This window comes from Phyllostomus discolor, chromosome 3, assembly GCF_004126475.2.
Source record: "Phyllostomus discolor isolate MPI-MPIP mPhyDis1 chromosome 3, mPhyDis1.pri.v3, whole genome shotgun sequence".
NCBI classification, from domain to species: domain Eukaryota; kingdom Metazoa; phylum Chordata; class Mammalia; order Chiroptera; family Phyllostomidae; genus Phyllostomus; species Phyllostomus discolor.
In genome coordinates, this window is record NC_040905.2 from 196,119,894 (window position 1) to 196,136,069 (window position 16,176).

Below are 16,176 nucleotides of genomic sequence, written 5' to 3' on the forward strand. Positions count from 1 at the left end.
GTGTGGGGGCAGAGTCCAAAAATCTGTATCCAAATGAAGAACACCATGTGATTCTGAAAAGTCCAATAGAGTCCAATAGAGTTTGAGGACCACTACTTAGAAGTTTCTCTGGCCTGCCCAGTTAAACAACTGAGCCAATTTCATTTCATGTTCCTCTGCTTTCCTGAGCTTGATGTCCTGTCCATTTTCTGCCAGCCAAGCAGAGGTAGGTGGAGAAGAACATGCATTCAGCCCTGGGACTGGGATAGCTTCTTCTTGATTGCAGGTAACCCTATCTCCGCAGCTAGCCTTGCTGCCTTTGAGGCGAACCCACTGGTTTCATTTAGCTGAGCTTGGTCTTTCCATTTAAAGTCTCAGGGCCTCGACCCACCCTACTCCTTCAACCCAGAATGTCTTTCTCTCACAAGTTCCTCAGTCCTTTTTGCTATGTCCCTAGTAATCCATACAAGTGCCCATTTAGAGAGCCAACAAATACCTATTTAGCACCCACTTTGTGTCAGGCACTGTTCTAGAACTTGGAGGTTGTACTTCCATGGAGCTAACCAGATAAAAATTGCTTATCCTTGTGGAACTGATATTCAAGTGAAGGAGACAGCAGTGAGTAGTAAATAAATAAGGGAATTACATGATGGGTTAGAAGGGAAAACAGGAGTGGGTGGGTGAGGGTGGGGTTTGGATATAAGTAGAGTGGAGGGAGAATTTCACTCGGAAGATACGAAGGAGTGGCAGAGTGAAACATTCTGCTACCTCAGGGAGGAGCATGCCAGCCAGATGTGCGGAGCAGGTTGGAGGGAGAGGGAGAGTGAGCAGGCCATCGTGACCCGAGCCGGGAAGAAGGGGGAGAGGCCAGGGAGGTCGTGGGGGCCCAGATTCCATAGGCTTTAGGGCCTCTGTAAAAACATGGTTTTTTACTCGGAGTGAAATGGGAAGCCTTTGCAGAGCTTTAAGCAGAGGAGGGGCATACTCTGGTTTATGTTTTTAGAGCATCTCTTTGGCTGTGGTGTGAAGAAGAGTGACATCAAGAAGCTACTGCAGTAATCTGGGGGAAGCATGATGGTGGTTTGGACCATGGTGGCAGGATGAAAATAATAAAACTGATGTTTGTTTAAATCAAGTTGCGGCATTAATCATGGCTTGTATTGAATGCATTAGTGATATGCTTCTGCGGTGGGTTCTTCCAGCCTCGGTTTCAGGGAAGGGTAGGGAGGGGAGGGGGGGCGGTATGATTTGACGTTACCAAGGAGACATAACATCATAGACCTGAAAACCTCAGAAGGTTCTAGGCTTTTAGGCCTCTGGCGCAGCAATAATTCTGTGGCCGAGCCCACCAGCCGCTTCCCAATGATCGTGCGCAACAGGCGAGGGTGAGAGCCTATGGAAAGCACAGGACTTTAGCAAAGCCACAGGAGCGCACTCCGGGAATCGTAGTTCTGCGCCATTGCGCAGGCGCAGTGGTCCCCAGCCAGCTTGCGCGCGCAGCTTCTGCAGGACTATCTTCTAGAAGCTCATTGCGGTAGCGTTGGTCCTGGCTGCGGGCTCTGATGCAGGTAGTGGTTTTCCCGGGCTCATAGCGTGGGGGCTAATGCCCGGTTGCCGGCTCCTAGGACGCACTCGGGGCGGGGTAGGGGCCGAGGACAGCTGACTTACCTGGCTGCGCTCCCAATGCCACAGCTCTTGTGGGAGGTGGGCACTATCCTAAATGACTGAGTTTTCCTCCATACCTTGCTCCGGGGGTCTCGCCGCTTAGGTACTTTTGCATTTTGGGCGGGAAAATTCTTTGTTGTGTGTGTGTTGGGGGTGAGGAGCGCTGTCCCGTGTATTGCAGGATGCTTAGCAGCATCCCTTGCTGTAGTCGCTGGGTACCAGTAGCACCTCTCCAACCGAGTCATGATAATCAGAATGTGGTCAGACGTTGCCAAGGTACCCAGTAAGGCAAATCCCTACCTGCCCGGTGTTGGAGAACTTCTTTCTGCCTGCGTCACATTTTCGCGGTGCCTCTGTTGTAATCTCTCTGGAGTCCGAGACAAGTGTCTTAGTCACCACAGAGTCCTAGGTGCCCAGCAAGGCGCCAGGTACGGGGTAAGCACCTAATATTTGGCAGAGGGATAAGTGACGTCATGCATGCTGTGTGCTGGTTACTGTTCTAGGAGGTGGATAATTATTGGTACCAGGGTTGAAGTAGGAGGAGATTGTTCTGGCACTTGCTGCAGTATAGTACATCTCAGGCTGTCTTGTCGTTTCCTGGGTGCTCCGTAAGTGTGGGCACCCTGCCTGTTCTGTCCGCTCCTGCCTCCCTAATGCTCCGTTCCTAGCTCGTCGAACATGTTGGGTTATTTGTAGAGTGAAAGAATGCATGTCACACAGGGCAGGCTCTCTGCAGAGAAGGAACTGGGAATCAGAGAAGGCTTCACACAAGAGGTGACAGTTTTAAAGAATGGAAAAACGTTTGCTTGGAGAGGGAAAGAAGACGCATTTAAAGGAGAGGAAATGGCGCTAGTGCAAAAGGTGGAAGGGGGTGGAGTGTCTGGGAACCCGGAGATACTTCTTTATGGCTGCAGTGTCCATCAGGGGCACTGGAGCTCAAGAGGTGAGGTCATCGGGGCAAGGTCTCTAGATCACCATGCATGGCCTCAGCGTTTGAATTTTACCTTGAGACAGTTGGGGAGGGATGTGCTTTGCATTCTAGAAGGAATCTTTAGGCTGCATTGTGATACTGGACTGGAGAATCCTGGTCTTACGTAGTTTCAGTGGGATAGAATGGAGAGGTTCTTAGGAAATGAAACTGCCAGCATTGGTTTATTGATTATGTGAGGAATTTGATAGGAAAATAGGAAATCAGGCTTCTAAGTGGAGCAACTGGTGGAAATGTGTGGACATTTGCTGAGAGAGGGCAGGAGTCACTGAATAGTGTTGCGACTGGATCCTCTTGTAGCCATGCGCCTTTTCTCATCACTTTTGCTTTGGAGGAGTATTTATTCAAAAGAACTGTTTCCTTGAAGGATGCCTTTAATTATCCTTAGTAACTTGGCTTTTCACCTGCAAAAGAAAATGGTTGTTTCAGGGCACATGCCTGGCTTGCGGGCAAGGCCCCCAGTAGGGGGCGTGCAAGAGGCAACCGATTGGTGTATCTCTTACACATAGATGTTTCTCTCCTTCTCTGTCTCCCTCCCCTCCCCTCTCTCTAAATAAATAAATAAATAAATACAATCTTAAAAGGAAATTATTCTTTTAATATAGTAGTAGTGCTGTGTTAGGCATCTGAGAATACACACCCCCCCCAAACCATAAACAGTGTTTTTAGGATTTATGATTTGTTTCACTTATTTAATAAATGTCTTATGTTTCTTAACAGTTTCTGCAAGGCCATAAACTGAATCCTTGGAATCGTGATATTGGCTGTGTGTAGTGCCTGTCGGTGAACTGTACTGATACTCCACTGGAGTCTGAAGGGGACTGAATTCTTGCTGGTGACACGCTTTGCAAGCCACAGCACCATACCTGAACAACATGACGGCCATTCCCCCAGAGCCTCAAACTCTGGTCTCAGATGAAGACATCAAGGTCATAATAATGGATACACTTGGGGATGAAGAAGCGACCCCGAGAGGAGACGATGTTGACCCAGAGTCTTTCAGACAGAGGTTTAGGTGGTTTTGTTATTCAGATGAGGCTGGGCCCAGAAAAGCCCTGAATCAACTCTGGGAGCTCTGCGTTCAGTGGCTGAGACCAGACATCCACACGAAAGAACAGATTTTAGAGCTTTTGGTGTTTGAGCAATTCCTGACCATTTTGCCTGGGGAGATCAGGATTTGGGTCAAGTCACAACATCCTGAGAATAGTGAGGAAGTGGTAACCTTAATAGAGGATTTGACCCAAACGCTTGAAGAAAAAGAAGGTGAGATTTGTAGACAGAGGGAGGGAGTGGGTAAGATCTCCTTAGCATATGAGGGTGAACATCCCAAAAGAGAGCCATCTGTTGCCAAAGAGGAGACTAAGTCTAAGTTTAAGGGTGGGACTGGGTTTGAATTGGCCCCGCCTTTTATGGTATGATCTTAGGCAAGCTGTATAACCTCTCAGAACTTCAATTTTTTTGTCTATAAAAGGGGATCCCATCTTATCTACAGTTTTAAGATAATACATGGTAGATGCTCAAGAAATACTAATTTCTTTCTCTTCACCTTTGAGCAAGAGGGGACTTGCGAACACAGGAGAAAGAAGCCATCTGACACCGTTTGGAGTCACAGGCATGCCATTCAGCCAGGCCTTGCCATCTCGCTGCCGTGTGGGCAGTCGCACGTTTCGAGACTGCAGCTGCCCAATATCTGCGATGACAGAAATGCATTCTGCCCTCTCTTGCATTTCAGATTTAGCATATGTAATGTGGCCAGTGTAAATAAAGAATGGAATGTTAAATCAAACTTGAATTTAAATGCCGCATGTGGCCAGCAACTACCCTGGTGGGTAGTACTTCTCCGTAGCCTTAGGGAACAGTTGACTTACATTTTCATAATTACATTATTATGCATTACATATAAATGTATAAAAATAAACTGGGCATGATAACATGATTATATTGTTGTAAAATATTGATAAAAAGATGTCTAGGGTGGGTAGGCATTTGAGAGCATGTGGTTCAACTTTTATAAAATCCCTCTGTATGCTACAAATAGTCCACATATTGTTGTAAGTTATTTACCATCAGGCTCTCGGGGCGTGTGTGTGGCAGGGCGTGTTCTACCGGGAGTTCTGAGGCAAATGGGGAGCTAGCGTTCACCTCCACCGACTTGGTTTGTTGGCATGCAGCTCATTCGTGTGTCTAGAATTTGGGCTTCCCGGCTCCCCTCTAACTTACCTGTCACCCCCACACGGTGCTCGTGCAGATGCGGGGCCTGCAGTCGAGGAGCTCGTGAATGGACTTCTCCAGCTTTCTGTCGGCCAGAACAGTTTTCTGGAAACAACCCCTCTGCTCTCTGGGATAGCGTGATTCCAATTCTTAATGTCCGTTGATTGTCTCTAATCAATGAGCTGCCTAAAATTCTTTTTAGAACAAAGGGAAGTATGATTTAGAAAATACTTCTCTCTTATTAGAAGTGTTGTCAACATCTCAGAGTATTTCATACGTTTAGTTCATAGGTGCGGGTCCCTGATTTCTGTCCTTAGGAGTTGTGGGTGCCTTCAGAGGTGGAGTCAGTTTTTGACACCAGTTTGGTGCTTTATTTAATAAGTGGCTCTTGCGCAAGGCCGTTGTGCTAGGACTATGAAGAAAAAAATGAAATAAATATGTAGTTTTACCTTAGTAAATCTTATAAATATTTTTAAAATAATATTTTGCAAATTAAATATATTAAACTGTAGGTATATGGCATGAACAAAATCAGTTTTTTGTGAGCTGAGGAATTGAAGGGATATTTTTATTTTATGGGATAGGGGGAAGAGCTTGGGTTTTAATAGGAAACTACCTGTGGTTCTTTCTGTTTTAAAAAGTTGGGAAAAACTTTTTTTTATTTCTTACAACCTTTTCCTCCAGAGACATATAAGAATTTCTAGTCTGAGGAATTCATTTCAAAGACTGGACTGTGTTTTTTCTTTCCTTCCTAGATCCAGTTTCTCAAGATTCTGTTATTTCTCAAGAGGAGAGCCCTGAAGAAGATAGAACAGTTTCTGTCCTTCCAAATACTGAGTCTGGGGTAAGCTTCCTTTCACTGGTTCTCATTCTCAAGTGAGTACGTGCACTGACGTCCTACTGATTGGTATAACAATACTAGATAGAAGAATTAAAACAGTCTTCTGTTCACATTCTTCAAAGTTATTCTTTACGTGCTATTTTATTACAGTTTGGAGAATATGTCACAAGTCTGCCTCTAATAAAAACAAAAAAATTATTTGCCAAAATGTAATGATTATTCGTAATAAAAATTACTCAGGTGAAAAGAGACTTTTATATCCTAACATGATAAAAAAAAATCCCTAGCTGGATAGCATTGGAAAATAAAACACAGGCCCCAGCTGGGTTCTCCATTGGTTAGAATGTTGTCCCCATACACCAAGGTCGCAGGTTCAATCTCCAGTCAGGGCACATACAAGAATCAACAATGAATGCGTAGACCAGTGGAAGAACAAATTGACGTTTTTCTCTCTCTCTGTCTTTCTCTCTCTCTCTCTCTCTTTCCCCTCCTCTCTATAAATTCAATAAATTTTTTTAAAAAATTAACATTTAAAGAAAAGGTAGTCCTCACAATGCTCGTGAAAAGATAAGGATGTTTTCATCTTCCTGCTATTAATGAGTATTTTTCTGAATATTCTAGCCAATGTACTATGGTAAGAAAGAAATGAGGTAAGTATTGGTAGCTTGCTTTGGATTCCTTAGAAACTTAAATACTATCAAAACTAACCACTTCTCTGCAATCTTAGGGCCTATTTAGGAATAATCCAATGCAAATGAGACCGTGTTTGGTGTTCTAGGAATCCATGACGCTCGAGGATATATCTGTGAACTTTTCCAGAGGAGAGTGGAGGAAGCTGGAACCTTTTCAAAGGCAGCTATATAGGGACGTGCTGCTGGAGAACTTTAGGAACCTGGAATTTGTGGGTAAAGACACCTTTTATGATCTAGCATCTAACCTGGGTATCTTCTGGCCCTCTATTATTGAAAGATAAGTGCTTTTCATTGCTTTGCCTGGGCATACAGGCACTGGTGATACGATTAATCCTAAAAATGGGTCCTAAGAATGTACTTTTCTGCAGAGTTTCCTGCAAAAACAAAGTACCTCTCCTTCATTGAATTGGAAGTCTTGGGCATCGTTTTGCTGTTATCAAGGCCATACTCTCCCCACGTTCTCCTCAAATTTCAGTACTAATGTCTGTATTTGACAGCCTCTTCTCCTCCCCAGAGAACCCGGAGCTATGTGTGAATGTTGATTGTCTCATTCTGTGGCAAACAGCCACCGTTCATTCATTTCTCTCTGGGCAGGCTTTCCAGTTTCCAAACTAGACTTGGTTTCCCAGCTCAAGTGGGTTGACCTGCCCCGGCTACTGGAAAAAGAGGTCTCAAAAGGCTCCAGACCAGGTGAGTTGGTGAAAGGTAGGTAAGGAAATTAAAATGGTTGCTTGCCCAGCCATTTGGGAAGCACTTTTGAAATGCTGGGTGGGCCATATGCTAACATTAAAATAGAATGGTGATTAGAATGTATAGCATGCCCTCCTGGAATGTTCCATTTTAACAGGAAGACGCTCTTAGTTTGGGTTCTCTGAGGAGTAGTTGCCAAGACATGATTAGCTGTGCCAGAGACTTATTGGGGAAAATTCCAGTGAAAGAAAAGGGGGTGGGCTCTGGAAGAGGCTGGGAATGATGTCAGAGTGTGGTGCGGGTCTAACACGTGTGAATGAGGGGGAAGGAAGGGCGGGTAGGAAGAGTCGGAGACTAACATGCAGTTTAAGAAAGTCAAGAAGGTCCTACGTCTCAGAGAAATGGGCCTTCCTGAGTGTCCCTGCTATACTTGTTGTGGACTGGGACCAGTCACGGGAAGGTGGCCTTGGCGTGAGCACCATGGAGGATTCATAGAGCAGCAGCAGGTGTTGTCACCTGTCAGTGAAGTGTCTCAGAGGAGATCTGAAAGGTGCATTGATGCTGTACCATAGGTACAGACATCAGCACAAAAAGTGTTAGTAATGGGACCTATGCCATGATAATGGCATGTATAAGGAGCAATGGAAAAACATAGGAGCAAGAACTTAATTAACATCCAACTTGAATCTTGAAGGATAAATACAAATTTATCCAGAGGACAGCATGTGGAGTATAATCCCATTTTTTTTAAGAAATAGCATAAATAATGTATATTTCTAAATAGAGAGGATTTTTAATGTCTGGAGAACATTCATGTTAATACTGGTTATTTTTGAGGGGTTGTATTCTTTCTTTATCTTTCCCCCATTTTAAAATTTAACAATAAATATATAAAATTTACATTTAAAGCATAATTATTTCTATGTCCATACCTTAGTTTATTTTAGAGGAAAAAACAGTAATTCAGTTTGCACTAATCCATCTTCTTAACTATTCATTTTAGTCAACCTACCAGCTGTTTTCAGTATAGTGACACGAATAAAAGACAGCGATTGCCTTTTACTTGAGTAGCAATTGGGAGTAGCAATATTTCCAAAAATGGATTTTAAAAACATTTTGAGTAAAATCTAGCAGCAGTGGTATAAATGTATGTTCCTCCCCCTTGCATAAAGAAGCATCATTTAGGTGTACAACTCATTCAGAAAGTCATTTACAACAAACTGGAGAAGAAAGTCTTTGACAGGCAAAACAGAGCCAGTGACCATAATTTATCAAAAAGCTCATGTAAAACAATAAGAAACACTGAGTCTGTTTAAAAATGGGCAAAGAACTTGAGCAGATAGCTGATTAAATGAAAAATAACTGACAGTATTAAAATTTTAATATCTGTGGATGTGAAAATAGAACTTCAGGTCACTGGTCACCAATGAAGTATGCATTTAAAGCAACCATACTGGTTGTTATAGATCAGATTCACAAAAACTTAAAGATCATTTGACTAGAGGTGATTACTCAGATACTTCTGCTCATCGTTCTTTGTATGATAATTAAACGTTTCTACCCTTTGGTTCAATAATTTCATTTGTATGACTCTCTTTTGAAGAGATTTTATAAAAATACTTTATTTTTGGAGGGAGGGAGAGAGAGAGAAATGTCGATGTGAAAGAGAAACATAGATCGGTTGCCCCTCATACACACCCTGACCAGGATGGAAGAACACCCCAGACACGTGCCCCTGACTGGGAATTGAACTGGTGACCCTTCACTTTGCAGGACGAAGCCCAACCAACTGAGCTACACCGGGTTAGGGCAGGAAATATTAATCATTTGATAAACACTCAATAAGGGAATAATTAAATAAATGAATATGTGTTGTATTAATATAGAAATACGGTGATATAGAGCGAATTACTATGTATCTAATTAAAATTATTTTTATGAAGAATTACCATTGACCCCTGACTGGTATGGTTCAGTTGGTTGGGTGTCGTCCCGCAAAGCAAAGGGTTACAGGTTTGATTCCCAGTCAGGGAACATGCCTGGGTTGTGGGTGCAGTTGCCAGTCAGGGCACATGTGAGCGGCAGCTGATTGATGTTTCTCACTCATGTAGATGTTTCTCTCCCTCTCTTTCTCCCTTCCTACCCCTCTCTCTAAGAATAAATAAATAAAATCTTTTTTAAAAAAAAGGAACCAGTGAGATGGGAAAGAATTTTGAATGAGAAAAGTAACCCTACATATTACTCATGGCTTTTCCATTCTAAAATATAGAACAATTTCTAGAAGAAAATACAGTTGTTAATGATAGTTAATTTCTGGGAAATAGGATTTTGGGTTTTATAGTTATCTGTTTAAAAAATAACTTTACAGAAGGGACTGTAATCTCATAATTAAGAGCCAGGATGAATGATGTGATTAATAAATGAATTCAAAGCTTTGAGAAGGGCATCGACAGTGTAGTCATGGAGAAAGCTCGGTGGAGGTGGTGGGACTTAAACCCTATGCCCTGTCAAATTTATGTGTTTGAGATAGCGAAGGTGCTATGGGATTGCATGCTAGGTGGTGTGAGGTATCAAGACCAAAAGAATAGCACTGAAAACACTGTCGTATGCTATGAAGAATAAATAGGTGCCTGACTAGAGAGAGTGTCCATGTGGTTGACAGGGCCAGATCGTGGTAACCTTTGAAAGTCTGGCATAGATGCCATTGCATATCCGTGATGCAGTGACATCCATAAACAGTGCTATTCGACCCCTCTCAGGTGAGCACCATAGTATAGGGATCAAGAGCTTGGGCTTTAGTGTCCGACTAGGTTAAAAATCTGGCGCCGCCACTGTAATACATGTGACTTTGGGTAAAGTGCTTAGATTCTCTGTGCCTGCTTGTCACACCTGTGAAACAGGGGCAATAGTAGGGCCTACTTCATAGGGTTGTGAAAATTAAGTGAAATAACAAATAAAGTGTTTGCTGTTTGGCCTGGCATTTGGTTAAGTATTCAATGAATATTTGCGTTGTTATTATTGTTTGAACCTATTGCAGAAACGTGAAATGAGGGTAAGAACTTGGATTTCTAACTACAAAGCATGAACTTTTCATCTTCTTCAATGTCTTTCCTAACCCCTATGCTGACCTGCTTTCTCTGTATCACTTTTTTCTCCCTTGCTTCAGAAGACTCTGTTTGAGAACTGTCCAAGTCAGAGTCCTCATAGCCATTACTGTCCCTGTTCCTATTGTAGCCCCCAATACAGCACCTTCCTCTATTACAAACAGGAAATATTCTGTGTTATTTTTTTTTTTAGAGTGTGAACCTAGAGGTGATCTGAAGAAATCTGTTCAAAATCAAGATGCTCTTGTGGATGAATCGACTTTAGATAAGATAATAGAGAGGTACCTCATAGGTGGCGATGATGGCTTGACGGGAGAATCTTCGAAACGTGGTAGACTAGAGGGGGACCGCAGCAGTAGGGAACGTTCACAAGTAGCAGGCTCACTAAAGAAAACTCACAAGAGAAGCTCTAAGGGTGAGGAAACTGACCCAGACAAGGGAAGTAGTTTCAAGAACACTTCGGATATAGTTAAACACGTGAGAGCCTACTTAAAGAAGAAGTCCCGGAAGTATAACGAAAGCAAGAAACGCTTCAGTTTTCATTCAGACCTGATGACGAACCGCAAAGAGCACATTGGAGAAAAGCCACGGAAACGTAGGGAACGCAGGAAAGTTCTAAGTCACTCTTCATCACGTCCTGAACATCAGAAACATCAGAAAATTTACATGGGGACCAAGCCCCAGAAGTGCACTAACTGCGGGATAGACTTCACTCAAAGCTTATCCCTTGTTAAGAGAAGAAAAACCCCTATATGTGAGAAATGTTGGAAATATGAATGTCGGGAAAACGAAAGTCAGGATGAAACCTCGAAGAAAGATGAGGGAGTAGAGACTGCAGAGAAAACCCATAAATGCAGCAAATGTGGGAAAGCCTTCGGCTATAGTGCCTCCCTGAGCAAACATCAGAGAGCGCACACTGGGGAAAAGCCCTATCTGTGCGACGAATGTGGAAAGTCCTTTAGTGACAGTTCATCCCTGACGCCACATCACAGGCCCCACAGCGGTGAGAAGCCCTTCAAATGCGATGACTGTGGGAAAACGTTCACCCTCGCTGCCCACCTCATTAAACATCAGAGAACTCATACTGGAGAAAAGCCCTACAAGTGCAAAGAATGTGGGAGACCCTTCAGTGACAGTTCATCTCTAATTCAACATCAGCGAATTCATACTGGAGAGAAGCCCTACACGTGCAACAATTGTGGGAAATCCTTCAGTCATAGCTCATCGCTGTCCAAGCACCAGAGGATCCATACTGGAGAGAAGCCCTACAAATGTGGCGAATGTGGAAAAGCCTTCCGACAGAACTCTTGCCTCACCCGGCATCAGAGAATTCACACTGGAGAAAAACCGTACTTATGTAATGATTGTGGAATGACCTTTAGCCATTTTACCTCTGTCATTTACCATCAGAGACTCCATTCAGGAGAGAAACCCTACAAATGCAGTCAGTGTGAGAAAGCCTTCCCTACCCATTCGCTCCTCAGCCGTCATCAGAGAATTCACACTGGAGTAAAACCATATAAATGTAAAGAATGTGGAAAATCCTTCAGTCAGAGCTCCTCTCTGAATGAGCATCATCGGATCCATACCGGAGAGAAACCCTACGAGTGTGACTATTGCGGAGCAACCTTCAGTCGCAGCTCGATCCTTGTAGAGCACCTAAAAATTCACACTGGAAGAAAAGAATATGAATGTAAAGAATGTGAAAAGACATTTAAAAGTAATTCGGGCCTCCTCCGACATCGGGGATTTCACTCTGGAGATTAATTCTCAGGCTACAGTAAAGTGGGGGGAAATGTAATCAAAACTGTCCCTTATTAGAGACCCGGATGTAAATTCGCACCACATTGATTAGTTGCTGCAACTTCGATGGGTTGTCAGCTAGGAAGAACGGACTTTTCCCCATTCACCTTTCTCTGCAAGGACGGTAACTTTTGGGAGATGGTCATTAGGGCTGGTAAAGTCATGTGGAAAGTGAAAATAGTATGAGATGTAAAGTGACTGTAAAAGGCTAAATATGAATGTAAAAGGCAGGGAGGTGTGCCCAAGACCCACCCTTTTAACCTCTTCGGAAGATTTCCCTCTCGTCTGGCGTCCCCTTGCACTGCCATACGGTGCAATAGAGAACTTGATTGTGGTCATACATCACCTGCATTCTGTCCCAGTTTGCCAGCCAGGCCGCTCTGTCACCTTGGGCAAGTTTGACCTTCCTGAATTTCAGTTTCTGAACTGGCAGAACAAAAGGTTGGGATTGATCATTTCTGGGGGCGGGGCGGGGGGGAGGTTTGTTTTGTTTGTGGGGTTTTTTTTTTGTACCTCATTTTCTGAAGCTGTGGAAATAAGTCAAACATTTTTGATTCATTGGAACTTTCAAGTTTCTGTAGTAGCAAATCACTCATTTAGAATGCTGAACTTCTGGCTTCATGAGACTAGTGTCCTCTTTGAAGACTGGATGCCTTGACTACTTGAATACTTGATGCTGGAATGCTGCAAACAGGAACAAGTCAGTGAAGCTGAAACAAGTTTGCCTTCAGGGAATGTTTTCACTGGACAGAGCACCCCAACCTGGTTTTCCTTGGGCATTGGCTGAGAGCATTGAGATTCTAGAGGGCGTGCACCTGAGCCAGCTCAGACAAGAGAGTGACAGTCCTAGGAAAATGGATTGGGGGGTGGGGATGGGGGTGGGGTGGGAGGAAATGGGTGCTGAAACAGCTATTCTGGATGGGTTGCCTTTTGCAACGTAGAATTATATTTTTCTAAAATGTTGCCTATTAGCTAAGTGCAGCTTCCTGTAATTGGAGTGTAAACCTTCTGTATGGCAAAGGTCACAAGCTAAAGTTGGGCCCTTTGACATGTTTTAGTTGGTCTGCAGGGTAAGGTTGTGTGTGTGTGTGTGTGTGCGTGTGTGTGTGTAATTAGTTGTCACCATTTAAAAGACAGGAAATTTCATACCAAAAAAAAGGCTTGTCTTGAAAAATAAAAGGGATGACAACACTAGGCCCAGGCTTCAGTGGGACAGCCAGGTGGTTTGGGGCCGCAGCTGCTACCTTTAACAGGGAATCTACTACTTGCCAAGTTCTCTGTTATGTAACCTGACTTGCCCACTGTAGGAATTTGATATTCTGACCCCCTACCACCTGGAGAATGCATGTTCTGAAATCGAAAGCCACCCTATTGATAGTCAGTAAAATTCAGGAGAGGGAATTAGAAATGATAACACGAAATTTTCACTTAAGTTTTCTGTTGTGAGATTAGACCTCAAGAGAATAGAAGATACAGATATTAGTGGGTTTTTCCTTATTAATTTCATTGGCGGAGTCAGAATAATAGTTTCTAATGGAAAAAGGAACTAAAAACCTGAAGTCAGTTGGATTTGGGTCTCAGGGCATGGGGCTCTGGAGGAGCCCATTGACTCAGCAGTGGACAGAGTTCCCAGGGTTGCAGTGGGAGGCAGAGTGCATGCAAAGAGAAAGCAAAAAACAGTTAGCTGGCTCATCGGAGCAAAGGGATCCATAACACACATCTGAGACACAGCAGCCCTTGCTGCGATTTAGTGGGTTTAGATCTGCGTTGCTACCTCTGAATAATGTTTTCGGTTCCTTCCTTGTGCCCTCACTCCCCCAAAGCCTGTAGTTCAAGTATTGCTGTGTGATGAATTGATCTGCATAGTTCCTGCTAAATACACCCACCAGAGACCTTGAGCTGGCAAGAACTATGGCTTATGAGAGATATTCATCCTGACTTGAGTTGTTTGTTTGTTTGTTTTTAAGATATAAGCCCTGGTTTGTTTTTCTCTGAGATCTAAACCCTAGTTTATTTTTTTCTGAAAAGATATAGTTTATAGAAAGAATTAAATTTGTAAAGTTCTTGAGAAGAGGCTTGTTCTAGGATGTTTACTTTGAAGTGATGACCTTGCTTTAAAAAATGTTTTGATGAGTTTCTATTGAAATGTAATTCAGATCACACCACAAGACAAGGCTTCTGTCAATGAATTTACTTGTTCTAAAATGATTTGTGTAATGTGGTAAAAATACATCACAGGACACTGACCTTTTTAACCCTTCTGGGGGTATGCTTCAGCGGCGTGGAAGACATTCACATTACTGTGCGGTCGTCCCCACATTCATCTCCAGACCTTTTCCTGTCTCCCCAGACTGAAACTCGACTCGTTTACTGAGAACTCCCCACCCGGCCCCCCACCCCCAAGCCTCTGGTAACCACTACCTTTCCCTTCCTTATGAATTTGACTCTTCTAGGTACCTCATATAAATGGATTCACTTAATTTTTGTCCTTTTGTGCCTGGCTTGTCTCACTTGACGTAATGTTTTTAAAGTTCATGTCGTGTATGTCCAAATTTCATTCTTTCAAGGCTGAATAATACGCTGTTGAATGTATGTAGTACATTTTGTTCACCCTTTCACCTGTTGATAGCCATTTACGTCATTTCCACCATCTCAGCTGTAAGTAACTGCTGTGAACAGTGGTGTGCAAGTACCCATTGGAATCCCTGCTTTCAGTTGTTCTCGGTAAATAACCTACAAGTGGGGTTGGCTGATGTCCTCAAGTTTTATTCTTGTAGTGTGTGACAGGATTTTCTTTTTTAAGGTGGAATAATGTTCCATTGTATGTTTCCACAACAGTTTTTTAAATCCATTCATCAATGCATATTTAGGTTGCTTCTGTCTCTTGGCTATTGTGATATAATGCTGTAATGAACATGGATATGCAAGTAACCTCTTCAAGTCTATTATCAGTCTTTTGGATCTATACCCAGAAGTGGGATTGCTGAATCATGTGGTAATCATATTGACTTTTTGAGGAACCTCCATCCTGTTTTCCATGGCAGCTGCACCATTTTATATTCCTACTAACAGTGCACAAAGGTTTCTTCACATCATAGCAACACATTATTTTTTCCGTATATATATATATTTTTTTTTTTTTTTTAATATTTTATTTACTTATTTTCAGGGAGAGGGGAAGGGAGAAAGAAGAGAGAAACATCCATGTGTGGTTGCCTCTTTAATGCCCTCTACTGGGGACCTGGCCCACAACCCAGGCATGTGCCCTGACTGGGACTCGAACCAGCAAACTTTTGGTTCACAGACTGGCGCTCAGTCCACTGAGCCACACCAGCCAGGGGTATTTTTTACATTTTTGATACTGGCCATTCTAACAGATACGGTTTTCATTTGCATTTCCCTGATGATTAGTGATGTTGAAAATCTTTTCACATGCTTGTTGATCATTTGTATGTCTTAAGGGAATTGCCTCTTTAGATCCTTTGCCCATATTTTTCCTTTGCTCATTATTTAATTTGAGTTTTTGTTTTCCAGCTTTAGCTGTTTTTTTCTATTTTAGATATTAACCCCTTATCAAATTTATAATTTGCAAACATTTTCTCCTATTCTGTTGATTCCATTGGAATATTTTCCATTTTCTCAGCACTGTTTCATCTGCTGCACAGAAATTTTTAAGTTTGATGTGGTCCCATTTGCCTATTTTTTCCCCTTGTGCTTTTGCTGTCATGTCCAATAAATCATTGCCGAATCCAGTGTCCTGAAATTCTCCGCACCTCCCCCCATGTTTTCTTTTAGGCATTTCATAGTTTCAGTTCTTACCTTTAGGCCTTTAATCCATTTTCAGTTAATTTTTATATGTGGTATAAGATAAAGGTCCATCTTCATTTTATTGTCTGGATATCCAGTTTTCCCAACATGATTTGCTGAAGAGACTGTCTTTTCCACACTGTGTAGATTGCATTCTTGTTGAAGATCATTTGACCATGTACACATGGATGTTTTTTTAAGTGTTCTAAGGTTGAGAGATTCTTCCAGGTTGGAGACCTCCAGTGTCTCTCCCCACAGAATGATTCTGATAGTCTACAAGCTTTGCTAAACCTGTAATTTTTCTGGGGGTTTTTCCCTATTGATATTCACAATGCGTGTAGTCTCTCTGTGGAGCGGGACTAAGGAGAGCATTCCCTTCTGGAGCCACAGTTAATA

At 42.8% G+C, this 16,176-nt stretch overlaps 1 protein-coding gene across 1 annotated transcript; it reads left to right on the top strand.

Annotated features, from left to right (window-relative positions):
- The first annotated feature begins 1,441 nt into the window (after positions 1-1,441).
- Positions 1,442-13,503, top strand: ZNF483 (zinc finger protein 483). The gene is made up of 6 exons (XM_028506389.2): positions 1,442-1,547; positions 3,353-3,895; positions 5,599-5,687; positions 6,463-6,589; positions 6,971-7,066; positions 10,364-13,503. The coding sequence occupies exons 2-6, from the start codon at positions 3,508-3,510 to the stop codon at positions 11,935-11,937; spliced, it is 2,274 nt and encodes a 757-aa protein (XP_028362190.1). The 5' UTR covers positions 1,442-1,547; positions 3,353-3,507; the 3' UTR covers positions 11,938-13,503.
- The last annotated feature ends 2,673 nt before the right edge of the window (positions 13,504-16,176 follow it).

Bases quoted from the DNA above. Each gene is read 5' to 3' on its own strand.
- ZNF483 (XM_028506389.2), top strand. From the start codon at position 3,508: ATGACGGCCATTCCCCCAGAGCCTCAAACTCTGGTCTCAGATGAAGAC. The intron at 3,896-5,598 runs GTGAGATTTGTA...TTTCCTTCCTAG, and splicing joins AACGCTTGAAGAAAAAGAAG to ATCCAGTTTCTCAAGATTCT. The intron at 5,688-6,462 runs GTAAGCTTCCTT...TTGGTGTTCTAG, and splicing joins TTCCAAATACTGAGTCTGGG to GAATCCATGACGCTCGAGGA.